We start from the raw sequence: 25,304 nt of genomic DNA, 5'->3' as shown, positions 1-25,304 counted from the left end.
ATCAGATAAGGTGATTTTCTGGATTTGTTTTCTCATTTTGACTCTCATAGTTGTGGTCTACCTATGATGTCAATTACAGACCTCTCTCATCTTTTTAAGTGGGAGAACTTGTACAATTGGTGGCTGACTAAATACTTATTTCCCAACTGTATTTTGCAGTGGTCTGTCATGGTGAAAGGACAATGCTAATATCTATGGGGGTTTAGGATAATTGAGGAGTAATGGTAAGAATGCCAGTGGTCTACCACAGTGTAGAGCTTAATACAAACATCCTTAATGGTTTAAGATGTAAAAAGCTTAAAGTAACAACTATTCACCTATTGCAACGGTGGGAACTTGGGTCTCCTAGTTTTGCTACGGCATCAAGACTGCAGCCAGGAGGAGTTGAATGGAGCGTCTGGTTGCATATGAGGAGAGAAGGTTTCAACCTGTTGAATCTCACCCGTCAATCTTTTTGCTCTATCCAAAGTTAAGCCGCTGACAGAGGAGTCCAGCAGTGACTGTCTCGTAGAGAGAGACAAGTCGAGTGTTCTTTAGTAATACGAGAGTCAGGAAAGAGAGCTGTCATCCAAATAATTGAATAAGGAATGGAGCGGAAGGCTCCTGCATGACCGGCCACTCTATTTTACTCTTCTTGACCACAGCCCTAAGGCTAGGGGAGAATTAGGGCCAAAATGTAATTGGTGGGTGTCCCAGAAACTGCTGTGTCTAATTGTCAACTATTTTTCACAGGGATACCGCGACAGAGATGGGACAGAATATTGCTGCCTTTGGTTTCAACATACTCCTGCACTGGTTAGAAGTACTTCACAATTTTATTAAACAGTGCAGTTTTTTTTTCTTGCTTGCAATACAAGGGTTAATCTGTAAAGTTGAAGCTCCTGCAGCTATCCTGTCTCGATTGTTTCAGCTGTTTTTTAATTTTGGCCACTCCTCTCTGCTATATATGCTCGAGTCTTCCACTTACGAATAGCCAGTGTTAGTTCTTACTGCCTAGTTTGGAGTTGGAGGTGTAGTTTGTGGTTAGAGTTTGCTTTGGGAGATTTGTTCAGGAGATTATTGCTTGGAGTTTTGTTTGTGTGCACATCCTCTCCTATTTGGTTTCACCTTCCTTTAACTCCCCTGTGTCCCAATGTCTTGTTTGGTGAGTGTATTTTGTATGCTTGCTATTTTCATTTATCCCTGTCTGTCTTCCCTTGTTTGTCTGGTAAGTGTTATCCTAAACACTTTAGCTTCCCACCTACCTGGGTGGGGGAGGTGACAGGCAAGGATTAATTTAGGAGCATAGCAAGACACAAGAGCCTGGCATCTCCACCTTCAGGAGTAATCTGGGGGACAAAGATAGACTAGGACGCCCCTAATTCTAGGGACCTGTTTGGTGTCCTCAGTCCCAAGGCACTGAGTGACACTATTCTATGGATAGATACACTTGTATTTTATGAAGACCAGTCCAAAATTTAATTTCCCTTTCACAGGATTACTAAAGCACCCCTCATACACCTTACAATGGTTCAGCAGATCCTTCATCTGGCAGATATCGTTCCTGTTCTCTGCAAAATGCCTCTGTGTTCTCTGAGAGAGCCTCTGCCAGACGTTTCTAGTCGCTGCTTACTAGACAAAAGAACAAAAGAATCGGCAGATCGTAATCGGACATGCGGAGGGTTTGTTCAAGGTTAGTCTAATGTGCATGGGGCCTTTAACTTGGTGAATAAGTTAGGCTAACGTTATACATTGTACTTAGACTGCACACAGTATAACCTGGGAAAGCTATCAATGCATAAATTGAAGCTTATCATTGGGTTAATGTGCACTTGATGTCGATATAACCCGCCAAGATTTTCCTAGGCAAAGCCACTTCAGGAGGAAACCCAAGCTCTTTTCCCCAAAGTGGCCTCCCTGATGATTTTGACGTTATTTTTGCGACAGCTCTGCGATTGACTTTTTTTGTTCTCTTATTTACCTGTCTCGAGGGTGTCTTGTCCCCCTGGAAGACCTTGAGTTAAACGGGCACGTCGGGTAATGAATCGCAGGTCTTCTTTGGAGATGGTGTGATTTGTGTCCCATATTAAATGTATTTATTTTCCTGTCGTGCTGAAGAAGGTAACAACCCTTTCTATGCTGGTCAGAAACATGCAGCTCCATTTCAGCTGCTTCTGATCTGGTCATTTACCTCTTTCTATAAAAACTGGCTAGACCTTCTTATCCTAGTCGGTGAAAGATTTGTCTTCCTGTGCTGTGTGCTAAAGCTAAGTGTTTGGAGTAGTTGTTGTAGTAGTGATCTGTGGTTTGCCTTAGTATGTGTGTGCTTATCTCCTGGTCCCTGTTCCCATTTAGTTTATTCCTCCCTGTCCTCCTCCCTATTGTTGGTTAGTGCTTTTGTTTGATAGAGGTTTTCTGTTATCTCTGTTTTATCTTTGTGTTTTGTTTTACCTTACATTTCTGTCTATATTGTCTCATGGGGTGAGGGAGGAGACGATCAGGGTTTAACAGGAGCATAGTAAGGTACGTGACTCTGGCATCACTACTTTCAAGACTACTCCCAGGACAGGGATAGTTAGGGTCCCAGTTCCATGGACAGTTTGAGGCCCCTCTTCCTTACCAAAGACCGTCACAGCCTAACAGCACCTAGCGGGCACCTTCCTAGCATAAGCCGCCTGATGAATGAACATTCTGGATCTTATAACCTCTTCATGGTTTCTGAACCTCGAAGAGGCTAAAAGAAGAAACAAAAGACTGAACATGTGCGCAGCAATGTCGTTTATACGTTGCGGTGCATTATTTTTATTCTTTGCGGCCCTTTTTCAGGCGGATTCCAGGCACGTACCCTTTTTTCCCCTTGCTTTTCTGATCCAATTCCAAATCCCCTGCATAATTATAGATGTAAAAGATTAAAGATTGTCGGCAGAAAGCTTCTACACTCCCTCTTGTGATGGGTGTTTTGGAGCTCTGTATCGGACATACTGCAGAGTATGGACCAGAAAATCAACTTGATATTAAAAAAACGAACGTTCATTAACTAAAGACACGACGAGTGATGAAAGATGAATGATTTTTTTTTTTTTTTTAAGGTTAAATGTGGTTCAACTTCAAAGTCTCTTCACATGCCTTTATTGTCATTTTTGTGCGAATGCACAGAGGTGACTACTAGCCGGAGATGTTCAGACGTGACGCTGTGTGGGCGAGCGTCAGAACAGACAGTCCTATCGTTACATCACCGCGTCTGCCACTCATAGTCGCTCTACTAATCAATCACCGCACAGCAGAACTTTCCTTGCTGCAACTTTAATGTGACACTAAAAAGTTTCATGCACCGTTGGGAAATCTGAATCTCCCATGTGCGGAACTTAACCTCTGTTATTGCAGATCTGCCAGTATTAAAATATATTGTATGTAAGGTGCAAATACAGTCACGACTGCAACTGACCCAAGACATCAACACCCCCGAATAAATAAAGTCTTCCATTTCCTGTTGGGTTCCCAAAAGTGAAAATCTTACTACCAGTAAGGCCAGTTTCACATTCGCGCTTTTGAGCGCAGCGACGGCCTGCGCACGGCCGCCGCTAAGCCCTGCCCCGCCTCCACCGGTATCTCCGCCTCCGGGCGCATGACGTTGCATGCGTCGTGCGTCCCCTATCTTCATCACAGAGGGCGCAGGCCGTGCGCCGTCTGCGCACAGTCTGCGTTTGGCGGCGCATGCGTCCTTTTGACGGTGCGCCGAGCACAACCAAAATGCAACAGGTTGCGTTTGGCGCTGCTCGGCGCACCGTCAAAAGGACGCATGCACCGCCAAACGCAGACTGTGCGCAGACTGCGCACGGCCTGCGCCCTCTGTGATGAAGATAGGGGACGCACGACGCATGCAACGTCATGCGCCCGGAGGCGGGGCAGGGGGTGGGGCTTAGCGGCGGCCGTGCGCAGGCCGTCGCTGCGCTCAAAAGCGCGAATGTGAAACCGGCCTAAAGCATTTATATGATTCCCTAATAATGGTCTGTTTGGTGGTGCATATGGACATTTTGCAAATGTTTCCCACCACTTAAAAAAAAAAAAAAAAAAAAAAAAAAAAAAAGTGACTGCATATGGGTAGGTTATGCAGTCAACTCCTGATCGGTGGAGATCTGATTGCAAGGATAATGTGATCCTCAGAACAAAGTGGCTGCAGTGCAAATTAAAGTAGGTTATCCCACAAGACAAAAAAAGTTCTTAAAGGGAATCTGTCAGCAGGTTTTTGCTATGTAATCTGACAGCAGCACATGATGTAGGAACAGAGATCCTGATGCCAGTGATGTAACACTTAGTTTACTGGGTGCAGCAGTTGTGACAGTTTTCTATGCTATAGATCTCTGAATATTGAGCCCTGTATAGCTCCTCCTCCAACACTGATTGGACGCTTTCTGTGTGTACTGTATATTGAGAGAAAGCTGCCAATCAGCGGAGGGAATGTGTTGGACCAAGAGGCACAAGACACCTAGTCCTGTATTGATAATCTCCTGCTGATAAAACACTGATTTTATTGACTCCACAACACATAGCCCAGCAAGTGACACATCTCTAGAATTGGGGTCATTGCCCCTACATCATGCTACTTTCTGTTTTACATACCAAAAAACCTGCTGACAGATTTCCTTTTAGAGATATGCAAATGTAAATTGATTAAACGTATAATGCATATTATATTATAGTGCCTTTCCAAACTCTCACATGACCCCAATTTTAAGCCCCAATATGGCGCAATGCCATTCCAACACCGGCAGAGAGCCCTCCCTCCTCTCTGTTTTGGTGATGTTATGAATTAATTGGCTGGCGCAGTGTATTAGCTAAACCTTCCGTGTCTGCATTAGCTATGATGGAGAAGGGAGCTGGCTGGCACAGTTTATTTGCTTATCCAACCCCCTTCTCCATCACTGCCAATGCAGAGACAGTGAAGGCACATGCGTTGTATGCAGATGCGTCCACATGCTTTGTTTTGACGTGCCCGCCGAACGCAACACGTTGCCTTTCTGTGCGGTCGGCGGGCACGTCAAAACGACGCATGCGGACTCATCCGCATACAACGCATGTCCCTGCGTACCCAGTGTTAAAGATAGGTAAGCAGGACGCATGCAGAAGTAGGTGGAGCTTAAGGGAAGAAGTGTGTAAGTAGGCGGAGCTTAAGATAAGTGCGTAAGTAGGCGGAGCTTAAGGAAGGAAGTATGCAGCTCTACGCACGCTGCCCAAACGCAAATGTGAACCCGGCCTTACAGAGCAGAAGCTCTACTTCTAGAACTCCATGATGGGGTCTAAATTCCAGCCACTGGTGGAGGTTAGAAAACTAAAATATATTACTAAATGTAATTTATTTACATTTCAGAACCACTCAAGAAAACTGTAAAATGTTTTTGACAATCTCGTGTAAGCTCTGCCGCTTCGTCAGCATTATGCCTGGCACAGTGATGCCTCTGGGCACTTGCTCTACATGAAAATGCAACCCTCAATCAAAGAAAGTACCTGTGCGCCAAGAAAGGAAAAAGCTAGTTGTATAGGGCGCTTGCCAGAGCTACTTACTATTGATTTTCAGAATTGATGTGGTAAAGCAAGTGTTGCAGAAGGTGCGACCGTGAACAGACCCGTGCAAGAGGAGGGTCCGCCGATGCCAAGTTTCACCTTGATGTGCTTCCTCTGGTGCACATTCATCTGAAACTTATCCCAGAGCAGAGATCCCCCGGCTTCCTGCACTGCAATCCACACGCATGGCACTGTCCGTGCCGGCACGCCAAAGTCAGCTGCCGACTTTTACGCTGGCTATAGAGGATGATGACGCATGTCATGGGAGCAGGGGAAGGTAAGAATAATTTTTCTTTTTAAAATGTTCTGGTGAAGAATGGAAGAGGTCCAAGATGGAGGACATCATATAAAAGTACGTACACGTCATTAAATATATCCTTTATTTAATCGTAAACAAATATACCAACAAAACCAGTGTGAACGTGGGCCAATTCCACAGAATATTGGCCAAGAAACTATTACAGCTTTGGAGGTTGGATCTATGTAGACTTGGGATGTTCTCTGTTGCTAGTTGAAGTCTTGCGAGTTTTGGCCGACCCTCCTGCTCGCTGTAGACATGTCCCAGAAGCCGCTGACATCTCTCTGCTGAAAAAAAAAATCAAAGTGATAAAATGAACAGTGCTACATAGCAACCTGTGTGTAAGGGTGAGAAATACCACAAATTGTTAATGTTTTGCAATACTTCTTTTGGCTGTACGATTTGAACAGGTGAAGCCCCCAGATTTAGGGCTCATTGACAAATCAGTATTTCACGGATGGCACCCGTACCTATGACAGTCTATGAGGCTGTTGACATACCAGTGATTTTTTTTTTTTCTTTTGTGGATTGACTGGTCTGTGCAAAATCATAGACACATGCCCAAAATGTATCCTCGTGTTGGCTTAAACTTGGCAATGTAGGTCTATAGGACAGCACTACTCCTCTCGACAGGTAGCCATTAAAAGGTATCAACCACTGAGGACTCTCAATTCTGAATATTCTCCTCTCGACATAGAATTTGTAACATCAAAAAAGGAAAAGTTGTGCAATTATGGAAATCCAAGGATGGCTAGATGTTAATGATATGCAAATGATGAAAAAGTGGAAACTTTTTCATAGCTAGAAAGAAGACAAGTCTGGAGATGCTGGTAGCATGCTTAGGCCACTCAGGCTTCCGGGACACTTTGGGGAAATGGATGTACCACTTGTTCCACCACCAAATCATTGTAACGCTGAGCTGTTCGTCTAGCGTCCGTCTACCGTACATTATACCACCATAATCCTAGGAGTAGGACCAGTGTGACCTTCCTGCGTGGTGGCCTAAATGTGCCACCATGACCTGCAGCGTCTCCAGACTTGTCTCCCATCAAGCACATCTATAACGTCATTGGTCGTCACTCACACAGGGAGCTGCCAGCAGCGGATCTTGATGATTTTTGTGCCCAAGTGCATTCAGCATGGTAGAACATTCCTCAGATAACCAGCACTAATCTCATTGATAGCAGGGAAGTTTGGAAGTGCGGAGACATCTGCATAGTGGCGCTCATACGCTATACTCAATAAATCGAGATGTTTTGATCATTGTGTTTCTATTTTTTCATCACTTGCCGATCATTAACACGTCTATCCATCCTGTGATTTCCATCATTACAAGACTTTTGCTTCTTGTTGCGATTTCAACATTGAGGGGCGTGTATAAAAGTTTAAAAGTTTTCTCTTTTTCATCGGAGCCCCACTTGTGGATAGGTAACACCTTTAAATGTTTCATTTTTTAGCTTTTTTTGGGGGGCATTCATCAGATCTACAATCGGGGTCTAATGTATAATAATACTGAACCGATAATAATCCTTTAATAGTTATACTTTACATACAGAATTAATATGACACCACACAACTTTACACCAGAGCTATAATTATTTCTACTGTTGACATTTAAAGAAATAATACAAATAACATATATATATATTTTTTTTTTTTTCCCAACAGAAATGGACAAATTACAATAAGTGAATATTATTTTCCCAGTCCGCCGTTTTATAAACACCTCCCACACACATTTCCTGATTACAGCTAACCTAATAGTGTCCTCCTTAACTTTCCCTCTCCCGCTGATCCTATTTATAGTGGTCCCTTTTCAGGCAGAAATCTAATAACGTCGGCGAATTTACAAAGCGAGATTGTAAAACCGTAATGTGTATTTATGCCAGTGCTGTGCGCGAACAAAGTCGCTTCCGGTGGTAGCGCACCAAAGCCAACACACTGCCGAGACGGCGCCGGGCGGCTCTTGTGCTTTCCATAATATAACGTGGCGCCGCTGCTAACTGTAGATTCTGATTACTAACTACTCGACAGGGTAATTGCAGCAAAATGATATTTTTGTAAGCACTCCACGGGAGACCAGCCGAGGTGAACGGGCGCTACAGATTCCTTAATGGACACTTTTTAGCTAAACCTGTGTTTTTCGGTTAGCTAAAAATGCTCTATATTAATGACAGTCATATCGAGTCTTCTATAGATATTTAATAGGCAAGTGTGGGTGGAAGATGACATATAATAATTATGGAAGGGTTGACATGGGGAGTCATATCCCCTCCTTCATATATAATTAGCCTGTAATCTGAAATGACTCCTATTAATGGATGTTGCGTATGTCTGTGAAAATCACTTTATAGAACACGTCGTTCGTTCGTTTTTTTTTTTTTCTTTTAAAGATGTTGTCTACTTTTGATAAATAAATATGTTTTCTATAGGGGTGCAAAGGAAGCAGTTACACATGGGACCTGGTGTCTGCTGGGGTCCAAAGGGCTCTATGGCACAATATTATAAATATATATAGGGCATGTGCATTGTGACAGTCACTGGTAAAGTGCTGGAGGGGAGATATGTTTCACTACGCCTAATGGCGTCCGTAAACTAAAACCCCGTTTTCCCTCCAGCACACTTCAGTGTTGTGAGGGTTAAGCTAAGTTGCATAATGGGCTGGCTTTTATGTGGACATCCATAGAGTGGGTGGGAGGATGTCCACCTTATCTCCACCTGCAGAGTCAGCACCACCGTGTGCTTACAGGACCTGTGTGGTGTCAGTCATGTGATCAGTCACATGGGGGGAGGAGTCACATGGTCTGGGGTTTAAGTAGCTGGCCTCCAGATGCAGCAGTGCTTAGTGTGCCTGTAAAGGAAGCACTCCAGGAAAGTGTTTGTGCCCGTGTTGTTTGTTAAAGGACCTGAACCGTGGACATTGCTAACAGTGAGCGGGCTGATCCCTGCTAGGAGAAGGACCGTGTTTTGTTTTGCCCAGAGGGCCATGTTTGTTTTCTTTCCAAGCTTGGTTTATGCTGCCTTTAATAAGCCAAGCATGTTCTTAAAGAGACAGTGTTCAGTTTCTACCTCTGTGTCCAGCCAAGTGAGCTGCTGTACCACAGCATATATATATATATATATTGTAAATATACAGTCATATGTTAAAGTTTGGCACCCCTATTAATGTTAACCTTTTTTCTTTATAACAATTTTGGTTTTTGCAACAGCTATTTCAGCTTCAGCTTCATATACCTAATAACTGATGGACTCAGTTATATTTCTGGATTCAAATGAGGTTTATTGTACTAATAGAAAATGTGCAATCTGCAATTAAACAAAATTTGACCTGTGCAAAAGTATGGGCACCTCAACATAAAAGTGACATTAATATTTTGTAGATCCTTCTTTTGCAAAAATAACAGCCTCTAGTCGCTTCCTGTAGCTATTAATGAGTTCCTGGATCCTAAATGAAGGTATTTGTGACCATTCCTGTTTACAAAACAGTTCCAGTTCAGTTAAGTTTGATGGACGCCGAGCATGGACAGCCCGCTTCAAATCATCCCACAGATGTTCAATGATATTCAGGTCTGGGGACTGGGATGGCCATTCCAGAACATTGTAATTTTTCCTCTGCATGAATGCCTGAGTAGATTTGGAGTGGTGTTTTGGATCATTGTCTTGCTGAAATATCCATCCCCTGCTTAACTTCAACTTTGTCACTGATTCTTGCACATTATTGTCAAGAATCTGCTGATATTGAGTTGGGAGCCACATAGTAGCGTCTATTGGAGGGCTGCACCGAGCATCCAACATGCACCTGATCCACCGGTGATTATTGGAATATTTTCCATGTTACACGTTATAGCCTTTGCAATGCCCGTCGCTCACCTCGGAAGCGCAGCAGTTAAATATTAGGGCACAGATTGTTTCCCCGCTCTCGTAAGCCTTATCCTATTGTACTGACCATTACTTTTTAACTGCACGTGTATGCGGGTGCTCAATAAATTGGCACAATTTTCCCCATAAGGTCCCTGAAATCTGCTTATCCCGATGTATTATAAAAGGATTAAAGGCTGTGTTCCTTGTCCCCGCTGTTTTGTTTATGCTTTAAACACTACTGTGTCTTTGAATAGTGACCCCAAAATTATTCACAAATCTCCTGGACCCATCGCTTTTAAGTGAAACCAGCGTAAATGAGCATTAATGAAGGGAAAACAACAAGGTGTAGAGTCCCCCTGGTTTAATTACATAGCCTCGCACAAACACTATATTCTAATTAAGCATCATGTCTGACGCTCCCAACAATGCCTACGATTCGCGCTAAATCAGAGACTCCTAACCTTTTTTTTTATTTCAGCAGAGGCAGACAGTCACTCATCTAATCCCACAGGTCTGGGTAAACGTACGGCAAGAACAATCGCGGATTTCTATTTATACCGCAGATCGTTCAGATCACAAGCCCCCTCCAAGACTCCAGCATGGCAGGAGTTAAAATAAAAACAAAAAGGTTAATTAGGTAGAGTTACTGTCCCTGAGTGATGAGCGATTTTGGTAGCCATGAAGGTGCCTAAAGAGGTTGCTGCTGACTCTTCCTAGACCATAAAGGATGTCTACGGTATTGTCAGACCATAGTTATGGGGACATCTTGCAGGGGAGCAGGTAAAGAGGCTGCTATGGCTTCCCCAACCTCCATACAGATCCACGGAGGGATTTGAGGATGGCTATGAGTGATGGAATAGGGGAGTAGACCACTAAATGGGGACAGATGGTTATTTGTTGTTTCCCTGTTATGTGTATTATCCCTCTGTTGCTGCACCACTTTTTGCATTATCCCAGTAGTAAGGCAGAATCATGTGACGTCACATTGATGGAGGCAACCAAGTAGGACCCCAGGGACATTGAATGGAGCTGCATGATTGTCCCACACTCCATTCAAGCACCTCTCTATTGATGGCTGGGGGTCCACCACTGGGACCTTTACTGAAAACTAAAATCAGGATCCTGAACCCACCACTCCTCCTCGCTGCACAACCAAAGTAATAGGGAATGGTGGCTTCATGATCCCCGTTCTAGCTATCAGTAGATCCAAAGTAAGGGGGAATGGTGGCTTCATGATCCCCGTTCTAGCTATCAGTAGATGTGCCAGGAGAACCCCTGACACCAGAAATAATTGGATAAATTATAAAAATTACAAATTGATTTTTCTTTTATATTATGTCTATGCTGTGACATCACTGTGTGCATTAACCCTGCACTGTGCCATCACTGTATTATCTCTATGCTGTGTCATCACTATGTTCACATCCCTACACTTTGCCATCACTGTATTATTCTCTATGCTATGACATCACTGTATGCATATCCCTGTACTGTGTCGTCACTATTATCTTTATGATATGACATAGCTGCGTGCATTATCTCTGCACTGTGCCATCTCTGTATTATCTCCATGCTGTAACATTACGGTGTGCATTATCACTGCACTTTGCCATCACATTTTTCCTTGATATCACTGTATGTATGCTGTGACATCACTGTGTGATTAATGCAATTGCTGCAGTATGTCCATGCTGTGACATAGCTGTGTGTATGACACCTGTACTGTGACATCACTGTAGTGTCGTTAGCCTATAATATCACGGTGTGCATTATGCCTGTACTCGGACACTGCAGTACGCATTATGCCTGCACTGTGACAGTCTTTTGGATTACATCTGTGCATGAAGTACAGACACGCTGCAGATAGTGGAAATGGGGATACCAATTATTTCCCTGACCACTGTACAGTACTGTGTTTGTCCTGTGGGGGTGCTGCAGGGAGAGTGAGCACTCGTTAAAGATGATGATAGTAACCGCTGTAGTAGGCAGACATCATTCTTACTTCAGAACAAGGCTCTGCTTTATGTTCAAGTTCAGACTGTGATTTCCAGAACAGTTTTGTTGTATATTTATAAGCAGAGCTGTGGAGTCGTGGAGTTGGTGTCATGGAGATTGAGGAGTCAGAGGTTTGGATTACCAACTCCACAGCCCCGGCATGAGGGAGTCGGAGTTGTGGAGATGGAGTCATGGAGATTGAGGAGTCTGAAGTTTGGATTACCAACTCCACAGCCCTGATATGAGGGAGTCGGAGTCGTGGAGTTGGTGTCATGGAGATTGAGGAGTCGGAGGTTTGGCTTACCGACTCCACAGCCCCGGTATGAGGGAGTCGGAGTCGTGGAGTTGGAGTCATGGAGATTGAGGAGTCGGAGGTTTGGCTTACCGACTCCACAGCCCCGGTATGAGGGAGTCGGAGTCGTGGAGTTGGTGTCATGGAGATTGAGGAGTCGGAGGTTTGGCTTACCGACTCCACAGCCCTGTTTATAGGTATTGCATATGAGGGAGTCGGAGTCGTGGAGTTGGTGTCATGGAGATTGAGGAGTCGGAGGTTTGGATTACCAACTCCACAGCCCTGATATGAGGGAGTCGGAGTCGTGGAGTTGGAGTCATGGAGATTGAGGAGTCGGAGGTTTGGCTTACCGACTCCACAGCCCCGGTATGAGGGAGTCGGAGTCGTGGAGTTGGAGTCATGGAGATTGAGGAGTCGGAGGTTTGGCTTACCGACTCCACAGCCCCGGTATGAGGGAGTCGGAGTCGTGGAGTTGGTGTCATGGAGATTGAGGAGTCGGAGGTTTGGCTTACCGACTCCACAGCCCCGGTATGAGGGAGTCGGAGTCGTGGAGTTGGAGTCATGGAGATTGAGGAGTCGGAGGTTTGGCTTACCGACTCCACAGCCCCGGTATGAGGGAGTCGGAGTCGTGGAGTTGGTGTCATGGAGATTGAGGAGTCGGAGGTTTGGCTTACCGACTCCACAGCCCTGTTTATAGGTATTGCATATGTACAGCATTCAGCACTCCCATAAGTTCTGTTTCCACGCCATAATATACATAGAATTCTACCAGTCTTATTTCTGCACTCAGACATCTCTAAGTAATATAATGCATTGCAGACTGTTATTTATGGGCACAGCAACACCAGTGAAAACAAAATATGTTTCGGCGGGTTATGTTTTGCATGACAGAGCCGAGAAACACTGAATTAAGAAAAATATTTAGCCTGTGTTCCTGTTCTGCTGCCGCTACAGAAGTAGCTCGGCGTTACCAATGACGAGCAGCAGGAGGTACAGAACAGAAGAGACTTAAAGTGCGTGGGCCGAGAATAGTGATGACTCTCGTCTACCGGGTCTCTTTGTGTGCATGTTTTATCATCGAAAATATTCTACCCCCCTCAGTCACGAAAACATATCGTGCCCTGCAGGTGTGGAGAACACTTCTGTGGACACAAGCGTTGCTGAAAGTTTAAAAAAAGTCAAGATACATTTTGATTATTAAGTTACTAAGATGCAAAGTAAAATATGTTAAAGAAATCTGAGCTGCCAAACATGTCCATGTGCAGAAGATGTTTTGCTTCTCAGTCTCTGGGGGCACACATACAAAATATGCAGAGGTGAATAATGGTACCCCTAAAGATAGGGGGGCTGGTAAGAACTTGTCGTTACATCAAGTATATGCCAACCTTATAATTACGTTACCATCTCCTTTTCGCACCAGTAGAGAACACGGTTTTGAGATGTTTTCTAAAAAGTGTCTTCTGTAACTTTTGAGCAACTCGTTATACTGCCCAAACACAATGGATTATTATTTGCTAAACCTGTCAATTTTGGTGGAACCAACCAACCAACCATCTAATGTGTATAAGGGGTCAACAAACTTTCACCCAATGCCAAACCATGGATGAAAAGTGGATTGGACACATTGACGAAAGGTGGATTGAACACGTTGACGAAAGGTGGATTGAACACGTTGACGAAAGGTGGATTGAACACGTTGACGAAAGGTGGATTGGACACATTGACGAAAGGTGGATTGAACACGTTGACGAAAGGTGGATTGAACACGTTGACGAAAGGTGGATTGGACACGTTGACGAAAGGTGCATTGGACACGTTGTCGAAAGGTGCATTGGACATGTTGGATTTCAACATCCTTCTTGTCCTTAAAGGGTTATTCCCCTAAATCACAGGTTATCCCCTATTGATGGGATGGCAAAATAGAAAATGAGTCGCAACGTAAATTCCAAAACATATGAATGGATAACCCACTGCTCGCCGCCCAAAGTTGTGAAAGTATAGGCAGGACTTTGTTGTCGGCATGTATTGCCTAGAATAGGCAGGCTGCTGCTCCACCGCTGAGTCAGGACATTGTCACCAGGGGAAATAGGATCATGGAGAAAAAATGGCAGCTTGAATGGGGAACTGCCAGCAAGAAATGGGAAAAGACAGATCGAAGCATGGTAGAAAGATGGAGTGTTTATTGGACAAGGTGTTTCAAAATCAGTTTGATTTCTTACTCCTGTAGACATAAAAAAAATCATGGGATTAGCCCTCTCTTTTTGAGTACCCGAAGAAGAAACTGGACCGATTTTGAAACTGATTGTCCAATAAACCCTCCATCTTTCCACCTTGCCTCGATCTGTCTTCTCCTATATTGTGCATATAGCGCCCAATTCCAGCTGCTGTTTATTTTTACGTGATCTTAGGTGCTAACTTGCTGATTGTTGGGGGTGTCCAAATTCTGGGACCTCCAGTAATCCTCAGATTGGGGCTGTGGAACCCCAATTATGGGTCTTAAAAGAAGCAGAGATGCACACGCTCAACCTCTGCTCCATTTATTGTCCACGGGACTGCAAGACAAGGCTTTTTCCGGCAGTCCAATTGCCTTTGTAAAACTCCTTTAAACGAACAATGTTTAGTGCCCCTGTAAATTGATGTTGAAGGGGTTGTCCAGGACAAACGTATGGAAGACGTATCCTTGAGATAAATCATCATTATGAATTCCGTTTTTAAACTCCAGCATCCACATTGGTCAGCTGATAGCTGCAGCGGCCGGATGTAAGCAGTGAGTGGAGAAGCACACCGCAGAGCACCGTACATGGATAAGTGGCGGCTGTGCTGCATCTTCTCTGCTATTCATGTGAATGGGAGCTGATCTGCATTACTCCGCAGCGGTCATTAAACAGTGTAATAAGCTGTGCTCTTCTGCTCCGTACATCGCTTACATCGGACCAGATCAATCTCGTATTGATGGATAGGCCATTGACCTATTAGTCCAAGACAACCCCTTTAAGAGTAATTTACCCTAGAGAAGGCTAAGAGGGGGGATAATCACTTTGTATAAATTATGTTATTGGCCCCTATTAGTGATCAGCAAACGTGCTGGGATAAAGTGTTATCTGAGCATGCTCGGTGCTAGCCGAGTGTCTTCGACGTGCTCGAATAACATGTTAAAGTCCATGCAGCTGCATGCAAACAGGAAATCCCTGCATGTGTTGTGGCTGTCGAACAGCTGAGAAATGCAGCCGCGGGGACTCGAACATATATTTCGAGCACGCCGAAAACACTCAGCACCAGAGCATGCTCAGATAACACCTTATCCGAGCCCGTTCGCTCGTCACTTGTCCTTATCAACCCCAGTCTGATAACATATTCTGCGGACCACCCAGGGGGCGCTAACAGCTTGATCTTTGTGATCAGGATCCATCGATGCAATGTCCTCTAGGAATCATGTAACCGATCCAATTAAACATCTGATTTTCTGTTTAGCTGACAAACATTTCGGGAGCAACCGGAACATCTCATGCCGTAAACCGAATAAGTTTGTGTTCCATCATCTAGTGCCGCGTAAAGAAATATATGTCACCGCCATATTGGCAGCATAATAAAATCCAGTTCATAATCATGTATTTCTGTGCAGCGACAGACAAGGCCTGACCTTACAGTAATTGGTTTTCTGCAGTTGCCAGCAGAGCGACCCTAGTGTTAAGCAGAATTATCAGGATAATTAGCGAGTCGGCGAGAATAGAAAGTTATCATACTGTGCACTCTGCATGTTATTAGAGCAGCGGCAAAACAGGGTTGTTTTTTTTTTTTTTTTTTATATTTTTTTTTATTTTCAGATTTCATGCAAGAAACTTCTAAGCTTTTTTTATATGAAGCCAGAAAGGGAAAATGTGCTGTAGATATCAAATACGACAGATACACTGTGCACCCCTGAGCATTTGTGTTGGACTCATTTATGGGATTTATTATATGTAATCATAAGCACAGAGGTGAGAGAAGCCGTACTGCTTGCAGAATGTAATACATGCATGTTTATCCCAAATGTTCCTCTCTTGTCCATAGGCCGTGTCTGGTAGTGTTCACTATATGATATACTTTAACCCCTTTGCAATATCTGCCGTACTGTTATGAATTGGTCACCGAGGAGGATGGCAGGAATAGGCTAGGCCACCAGGAAACCAGAAAGGTTGGTCACTTAGCAGATTGCAGACCCCTGATCCTAACAACACAACTAGCAGTAGCCGTGGGGCGTACCTACGATGCCCTAGACGCCTCGACACAGCCGGGGAGCTAACTAAGCCTAAAGCAAGAAAGGTGAAATCTAAACTGCCCCGGAGTAGGCTCCTTAAAGGAATAGATAGCCCCCAAACAAATATTGTCGGTGAGACAAGATGAGACACAAACACAGGCTGAAAATAGAGCAAATGATGGGGCCCGAACTGACTAGACAGGATAGGATAGGAAAGGAAAGACACTGTCTGCAATCACGCAAAAACCCTAAAAAATCCAACACGTCTGATGTATAAAAAAAACACTGAGGTCTCACAACCTCGCCCCCACTATATCAGCATTCTTGTGTAAACTGGCAGCAAAGCAAAAGAGACTAATATAAGAGGGGACTGAACAAACTAACACAAGCTGTAACATATGGAGCAGGGTCCAGCACTGTCCCCAGCAGGGAGCACGCTGAACCCGCACAGCAAAGCAGAAAGAGGCAAAACCAGATCAGATGCAAAGGATTAGCAAATTAACAACTTAGGCCTGTTTCACACATCCGTTTGTGACCATCAGTCAAAATCCGCCGTTTTGCAAAAAAAACGGATCCACCATTTTTCTTTGCGGATCTGATTTTTTTCCCCATTGACTTGCATTGTCGGCGGATTTTGACTGATGATCGTCCGTTGCGTCCGTATTTGTGCGGATCCGTGAGAATTGTGGCGTCCGCTGAGATCACCAAACGGAGCCTGTAACTTTTTTTGCTGTGCGGATCCGCATTTTCCCTTTTTAACCCTGAATCTTGTCTGGCTGCTGGAAGAAAATTTTCTCTCTCTCTCTCATCGCCGATGACTGCCGACAGCCCCCTACTCCTCCTCCCCTGAACCTGCAATGTCTCCCCACATCCCGCGATGCTCCTCGCCTGCACCCGAGATCATCGCTCCTCATCCCGCGATGCTCCTCCTCGCCTGCACCCGAAATCATCGCTCCTCATCCCCTGCACCCGCGATGTCTGCCCACATCCCGCGATGCTCGCCTGCACCCGTGATGACTGCCCACATCCCGCGATGCTCCTCCTCGCCTGCACCCGCGATGACTGCCCACATCCCGTGATGTTCCTCTTCGCCTGCACCCTAGATCATCGCTCCTCCTCGCCTGCTCCCGCGATGACTGCCCACATCGCTGGTATGAATTCCCAGGCACGGTTCCTTTAAATTTTTAACTTCGCCGGATCCGTACATCCGCCGATCCGTTGCCACACGTTCCTGTCAGTCCGCCTGCGGATCCGTTTTCCGCTATTTTGGCGGATTTAGACTGACAGGAAAAACTGAAGTGTGAAACAGGCCTTAACTAAAAAATGCAGGATCAGGCAAGAGACATCAGACCTCAGAATGCACAGGAAGAAAACTTATCACCAGCAGGGAACAGGAGGAAGCCTGCTCACTAAATACTCCAATCAGTGACCCCTGATTTCCAATCCTCGTCGTCAGGTGGCAGACTTTGGCCAGCTCCACTACCCACAGTAACCACCAGAGGGAGCCCCGACTCAGAAGTCCAATCGAGATAGTTCACAACACCGTACACTAATGATGGCTGGAGTTGAGCCAGCTCTATACAGCGCGGGTGTGTCACAGGCTGCAGACCGTCGCACTATATCTGACTGCAGAAGGTCTCAGCAGTTTGCTTAGACAACCTCCCTTCCACTCTAATGGACACACCTGGACCCGGGTGTTTATAACTCCCAGCTTGCTGCTGGGAGTTGCCGGTGATATTTCCATTTCCCCCCTGTTAAAACTTGGCGCTATAGCAGTCAGCTATCCTCCTCTTTGGTGTTTGGAGGACATCTATGTGTATCCCATCTATCTTTAGTGGTAGTGTGGATTCACTACTGCTCCTGTCTGTTCCGGTGCAGGGCTTATTGCCAGGGTCAGGCAGGGGTTAGGTATCCAAACCCAGCTCGGCGATAGGTGCAGAACCTATATAGGGACGCTTAGGGCAGAGAGGGTTACGTTAGATCTGCCTAGGAGTCTACACTTCCCCCTTCCCTAGTGTTGGGTTCCCTTCCTCTTATCGCTTCTTGTTGCACTTAGTCTTTCCTACACTGTGCGTGACAGCGAGTGCCTGCTGTGTTACACAGCAGACAATTGACAGTAAAGGCCCTTTTACATTTAGCGATGCACCAGCGATCCAACCAGCGATCCGACCCGGTCAGGATCGCTGGTGCATCGCTAAATGATCGCTAGTGAGCTTTCATACAGAAAGATCTCACAGCGATGCAGCAGCGACGCAGCGCACGATACTTACCATTCACACACAGCGATCCTGCGTCCTCCCGCCCGCGTCCAGCGTCGCTCGTCGTCACAGCAGGAAGTCTCAGCAGGAAGCGCCCGACGAGAAATGGAGCCGGACATTCTCGCACGATCAGCGATGGACAGCGGGGGAGCCGGTCGCTGGTAAGTATCACACATAGCAATATCGCTAGCAATATCGCTATAACGTCACAAAACCAGTGACGTTTTAGCGATATTGCTAGCGATATCGCTTAGTGTAAAACCCCCTTAACAGCTGAAATCAGAGGTAGAGCCAATCACAACTGTTTAAGCTCTTAATTGCCACTGTTAGTGCCATATATTGTGGCATGCCAATGGCTTTCAATGGTAGCCTGGGGTCCATTTGTGGGGTACCAATGAGTTGCAATGGTAGCCAGGGGTCTACTGAAAGCCCCTGTGACTGTCACATTAGTACATCTATAAAGCCCAGTCTATGCCTGAGCTTCATGACAGATTGTCACTTAAACATTCATGGCCAAAAGATTTAACGCCCTTGAAATTGTTCCAGAAAATGAAGTATTTCTCTCAGAAAATTATTGCAATTACACGTTGTTATACACCTTTATTTCCTTTGTGTGTATTGGAACAACAGACAGAAAAAAAGGCAAATTGGACATAATTTCACACAAACCCCCCAAAAATGGTCCAGACAAAAATTGTTTTCATCTTTCCAAAATTGTGGGTAAACAACTTTGTTTCAAGCATGTGATGCTCGCTCAAACTCACCTGTGGCAAGTAACAGGTGTGGGCAACATGGAAATCATACCTGAAGCTAGATAAAAAAGGAGAGAAGTTGACTCAATCTCTGCATTGTGTGTCTGCCACGCTAAGAATGGAGAACAGAAAGAGGAGAAGAGAACTGTCTTGAGAACTCGAGAAACAAAATTGTTGAACAATATCAACAATCTTAAGATTACAAGTCCATCTCCAGAGATCTTGATGTTCCTTTGTCCACGGTGCACTTCAGCAAGATAATTCAGGCAATCAAGTTATCACAGTTTTAAGTCCTTTAGGAGGACTAATCAAAAAGATAAATAAAAAATATTGAATATGAAAGCTTAAATGAACCCACTTTTCTCCGGACAGAAATGGCAAAATGTAAAAAATTAACATATTTAGTATTGCCACATACTTAATTGCCCAAACTAATGTAATATTAATATATATCACATATAATAAATGCTGAAAAAAATGACAGAACTGCTATTTTTGGGTCACAACCTATGATGTATAGGTTTGTCATAGGTCGCCCAGTGATGATCTCCTGCTGATAAAACACTGATTGTTTTGAAATTACAGCAAGCTCCTGATCAAGTGACACATCGCTGGAATCGGGAGTCCTGGCTCCTACATTATGCTGCTATCAGATTAACCCATTCATGCCGCAGCCCTTTTTTCGCTTTTGCGGGGGTTTTTTTTCGCTCCCCTTCTTCCCAGAACCATAACTTTTTTATTTTTCCATCAATGTGGCCATGTGAGGGCTTGTTTTTTGCGGGACGAGTTGTACTTTTGAACGACCCTATCGGTTTTACCATGTTGTGTACTAGAAAACGTCTCCATTTTTCGTGATCTCGGGTTGGGTGAGGGCTTATTTTTTGTGTGCCGAGCTGACGTTTTTAATGATACCATTTTGGTGTGGTATGATCTTTTTATCACCCGTTATTGCTTTTTATTGCAGTGTTGTGGTGACCAAAAAAAACATAATTCTGACGTTTTGACTTTTTTTTTCGCTACGCCGTTTACCGAATTGATTAATTCTTTTTATAGCTTGATAGATCGGGTGATTCTGAACGCGGCGATACCAAATATGTGTATATTTTATTTTTTTAATTGTTTAATTTTGAATGGGGCGAATGGGGGATGATTTGAACTTTTTATATTTTTATTTTTTTAATATTTTTAAAAACTTGTTTTACTTTTGGCATCTATTTATATAATTGCCTTGTAATGTTTTCATTTCCTGTTCTGTCCAGATGTCACCGTATCCCAGAATTCCAAGCGGGGGAGGTTCACCGACAGCCATATTAGGACACCCAAGTGATGTGTGTCTCAATATGGAAACTGCTGCTGGTACCAACCTATTGCGCGGTACCACCAGCGGAACACCGTCACACATCACACACTCACACACACTCTATATGCCGTACGCACCTCACAGACACACATTCACGCAGCCTCTTGCGCGGTACCACCAGCGGAACACCTTCGCACTGCGCCTGCACAAATTCCGCGCAGGCGCAGTGAATCATTTGGCTGATCCTTGCGGCAGATGCGCGACGTGTCTACAGGCAGAGGAAGCCGGTCACATTAAAGGGGTTTTCCCACGAACGAAAGTTCATTTTAAAAATTGTCTGTGTGTGACCGTGTACGGAGCATACCACATCTCCTGGGCAGGGGAGGAAGCAAAAGACAATACTGACATTAAAGCAGGGGATCACAGAGGATTCATTTTGTGAAGTAAAATATTTCACTGACTGTTTTTAAACAATATTTTACCTCACAAAATGTATCCTCTGCGATCTCCTGCTGTAATGTCAGTATTGTCTTTTGCTTCCTCCCCTGCCCAGGAGCTGTGGTATGTTCTGTACACGGTCAGACACAGGGGTGAGAGAGACAGAGCACAGGGGGGAAACAGCTCAAACGGGACAGCACATGAGGAGAGAACACAGCACGGGAAGGAGAGAGGCAGCAGGCAAGGGGGATAGCACATGGGGTAGACAGGTCAAAGAAGAGAGCACAGACGGGAGAAGTCAGCACATGGGGAAAGAGAGAGTGGATAGGTGGGTGAGCACATGGGGGGAGAGATTCTCAACGATTCCACCCGCGGCTGTTAGGGGCACATGTCAGCTATTCAAAACAGTTGACATGTGCCAGAAAAGGTGTGAATTCAGGGCCGGAGCCCACATCAAAGGGAGGGACACGACGTGCAGTACTAGTATGCCACATGTTGTGAAGGGGCTAAATGGCAAAAACCTATTGACAGATTACTGTTTTTTTTTTTTTTTTAAAAAGAGAATCTTGCATTTTTCACACTGGTCACGGGAGTTTTTTTTTACTCCAGTTTCCTGTTCTTTCAGGAAGAGTTTTCAGCAAACTCCTCATCACCACAGGCAGGATTTCAGTGACAGGATCCCACCAATCACAGGCGATGTCACAGCTCCCCCTCCCTTCATAATAATATTTGCACATGCTCATTAGATGCATCAGTACAAAAGATAGGGTCAGAGTCTCCGTTACAGCTAATATATATGTGGATTTCCTGAAACAGGAAGTGAGAAACTAAGGCTGTGTGCACACGTTGCAGATTTAGATGCGGATCTGCCGCACGGATTTGCATCAAATCTGCAGTGTAGTGCACAGCCAATGTTAATCTATGGGAAATGGAGATTAGTTGTGCACATGCTGCCGAAAAATTCGCGCAGATTTGCAGTGTTTTTATTTTCCGCAGCATGTTGATTCTTTTTGTGGATCTGCAGCGTTTCTGCACACATTGACTTCCATTGAGCCAGGCAAATCCGCAGCAAAACTGCAGAGGTAAAAAACATCTGTGGATTTGCTACGGATGTGGGTGTGCGAAACGCTGCAGATTGGGAGGAGGGAAGTATGTGGGCAGAGCTATGTGCGTGTATGTGTGTGCGGGGGTCTGCGTGAATCTGTCTCTGTGTGTGGGGGTCTGCGGCTGTGTGTGTGTCAGTGTGTAGTCAGGCATCGTCAGATGGGACTACTAGTCCCTTCCAGCTATGCCTGCTACAGTGACACCATTAGCCAATGATGGTAAAGTATTAGTCCCATCATGCAGCTAATGTGTTGAATGTTAAAAAAATAACAAAACCACATACAGTACACATATAGTATATACTTACCATATACACCTAATCCCCGAAGCCATCGATCATCTGCTAATAAAATAATAAGCAATATACTTTCTGTGTCTGACGTAATCCAATTAATAACGTTTGTCCCACGACAATCTCGCGTGGTGAGCTGTCACATCTGCAGAAGCGACCGCTGTCCAGGGGCTCCGGTGATACAGTGACGGAGATAATCCTCCGCACTGTATCACTCCGCCGCTGACAGGTCATCTGAGTTCATCCTGTCACTTGCAGCACCGCAGCGTGAGAATTTTCTCACGATGTAGTGCTGTAAAGTGAGAGGCTGATGGGACTGGTCTATAGGGGAGATCGTCGTGGGACAATCGTTATTATAAAGGGATTACGTTGGACCAGGGAGTATACTGTTGGTTTATTATTTTAAAATTTTGACAGGAGATCGATGGCTTCGGGGAATTATGTGTGCAATAAAAAAATGGAAAACTAGTGTTTTATTTCATTAACCCTGCTATTCTGTTCGTTACCACTATACACTTGTTATGTTCCGGTCATTTTTGACTGGACCTAATAAAGTCTTGATTTTTAGCTAATTTAAGTGTTTTAATTGAATATTTTTTGAAGTATTATATTGCATGTGAACCTGGTGGTTTATAAACAACTGAAAAATGGAAAGAAAATCTTACTAAAATGAAACTGTCTACTGATAAGATAAAATAAAACACCCCCCACCCTTTAGGATAAGAGCTCAGAGTAAAGCAAACACACTTTTCAGGCAGAATTTATTAGTACTCTTTCAGGTCAGCATTTCACAGAAATTAGATCAGGGAACACAAGTAAAAAAGAGACTATGTTCATTTACAATATGAAATGTTGAGAACTGAATTGAACTATTTTACATGAACAGCAGGGTAAAAATATTTGGCACATAACTGCTGGAAGGTAATCCATCAGCAGTATTGTAATGAGAAAGTGTAAGTATGTGTAAATCTGCATGGACCAAAAGGACCTAAATAAATTGATAAATAGTAGTGGATGTAATATATAGGCCAAAATGAGATTACAGCTCCTTTATTTTACTCATAAAATGGCTGGAGATCACTATAAAAGGCTATCGGTCATTTTTGACCAAACAGTACAAGTGTATAAAAAAAAATTGTGGAGCAAAAAGTAAACCAAAAAAAAAAGTACCCATAGTAAGAACCCCTCAAATGAGGAAAAGTCAATCAACCACAAGTTTCAGAACTGCATCTTGAATATTTTAAAAAAATATTAAAGTTCAAAATCAGTCGGTTTTGACAGAACATAAGAGCTTTTTTTTTTCTGGCTGTGTCTTTTTTTTTAACCCATTAATAACTATATGATTAGTAATGGATAAGCCTCTTATTGACGCCTCTCCATTATTAACCGGGCTTAATGTCACCTTACAATCAAAGGTGACATTAACCCCTTATTACCCCATATGCCACCGCTACACAGCAGTGGGAAGAGAGAGGCTAAGTGCCGGAATTGGTGCTTCTTACAGATGCACCAGTTCTGGGGTGGCTGCGGGCTGGTATTTGTAGCCAATATCCATGGTCCCTTCCTAGGCTATGAATATCAGCCCGCAGCTGTCTGCATAGCCTTTCTGGCTATTAATAATAGGGGGACCCCACGTCATTTTTTTTTTTTGGGGGGGTCCCCCTATTTTAATAGCCAGTAAAGGCTATGCAGACAGCTGCGGGCTGATATTCCTAGCCTGGGAAGATCCATGGGTATTACCCCCTTCCCAGCCTATAAACATTGGCCCCCAGTCGCTGGCTTTCCCTCTCTGGTGCAGAAAATTGCGCGGGAGCTCACACCATTATTTATTTTTTTAAATTAAAAAGATATTTCCTAAGGCCGGGGTCACACTTGCGAGAAACTCGCATGAGTCTCGCACCTCAATACTGGGCACTGGAGTGTGCGGCTGCATGTATTTCTATGCAGCTGAACGCTCTGGTCCGAGTGCCGGCAGCAGTACCGGGTATTGAGGTGCGAGACTCGTCCGAGTTTCTCGCAAGTGTGACCCCGGCCTTACACAGATTTTGTCTATCGACATATCTATAGATAGATCTCTCGCTCTCTCTGTGTTAACATTATTCTTCAATGGAGTATGTAAAATAAGAGGTTGGACAAAGAAATGACATCACAACTTTTTTTTTGGTTAAATAACTTGTCTATTTAGCTTTCAAAAACGTATAGAAATCCGGATGAAAAAAACCGCATCAAATCCACGCGGATTTTTAACTGCGTTTTCTGCCAAGAGATGCAAGTCTGCAAGGTGTACACATACCCTAAAAGAAGCCCCTATTGGTCAACGTGGAAATTGCAAGATTTTTAATTTTTATTTTCAATGATTTTGACATGGGAAAAACATTGCTGATTAGAACAAAAATCTAATTTAAACAGGACATTTTCTGGTGACACATTTTTCCCTTTGAGGTCTTTATTTGCTGCTTTACGGTAAATGGGCTTAGAAATGGTTATGAAAATCTCGCTAAATCACAGCGTTTTGAGCCTGTAATGTAACGTGGGTGAACTCTGCGGCGGTTGCCAAGTTTTAACAATCTGGTTGATCCCATCAGCGATTTTCGCACTGGAAGGTCTAGGTAAAAGCTGTCCATGATTAAGACCAAGTAGATGTAACGGGGTCAGACGGAGTAACGTGCCCTCCATCAGTATAAAGGACAGCGAGGGCAGATAATGGTGGATGCAGCAGAGGTTGTGATTTGATATGCTGCGCCAATGTTCATTACTAAGGCGCTGCGCTGCCGGCACGGACTCGGCACGCCTGAACGAGCAGCCTCTCCATTTCAGGTTTCATTTCCTTGCCAGTCTTCCATGGAAGCAAGAGTACAAATGAGAATACAGACAGAAGGTAAAGGTTTCCTACCAGAAATGTGAGGATGAGTAGGGCATTGGTCTAACGGGGAGGC

General features: G+C 44.3%; 1 protein-coding gene and 1 long non-coding RNA gene across 3 annotated transcripts in view; one reads left to right on the top strand and one right to left on the bottom strand.

Annotated features, from left to right (window-relative positions):
* LOC141092850 (uncharacterized) overlaps positions 1-25,304 on the top strand; it is a 148,148-nt gene that overhangs the window by 34,706 nt on the left and 88,138 nt on the right. The window lies entirely within an intron of this gene.
* The window catches only part of AGBL4 (AGBL carboxypeptidase 4), a 1,778,944-nt gene continuing 1,759,544 nt past the window's right edge, over positions 5,905-25,304 (bottom strand). For both annotated transcript variants that reach the window (XM_073579164.1, XM_073579165.1), the window contains one exon: positions 5,905-6,126. In XM_073579164.1, coding sequence (XP_073435265.1) covers positions 6,021-6,126 — 106 coding nt within the window. In that variant the 3' untranslated portion in view covers positions 5,905-6,020. The remainder of the gene's footprint in view (positions 6,127-25,304) is intronic.

This window comes from Dendrobates tinctorius, unplaced genomic scaffold, assembly GCF_039654945.1.
Source record: "Dendrobates tinctorius isolate UK_male_01 unplaced genomic scaffold, ASM3965494v1 ptg000061l, whole genome shotgun sequence".
NCBI classification, from domain to species: domain Eukaryota; kingdom Metazoa; phylum Chordata; class Amphibia; order Anura; family Dendrobatidae; genus Dendrobates; species Dendrobates tinctorius.
This window is presented reverse-complemented; position numbering and strand designations above follow the sequence as displayed.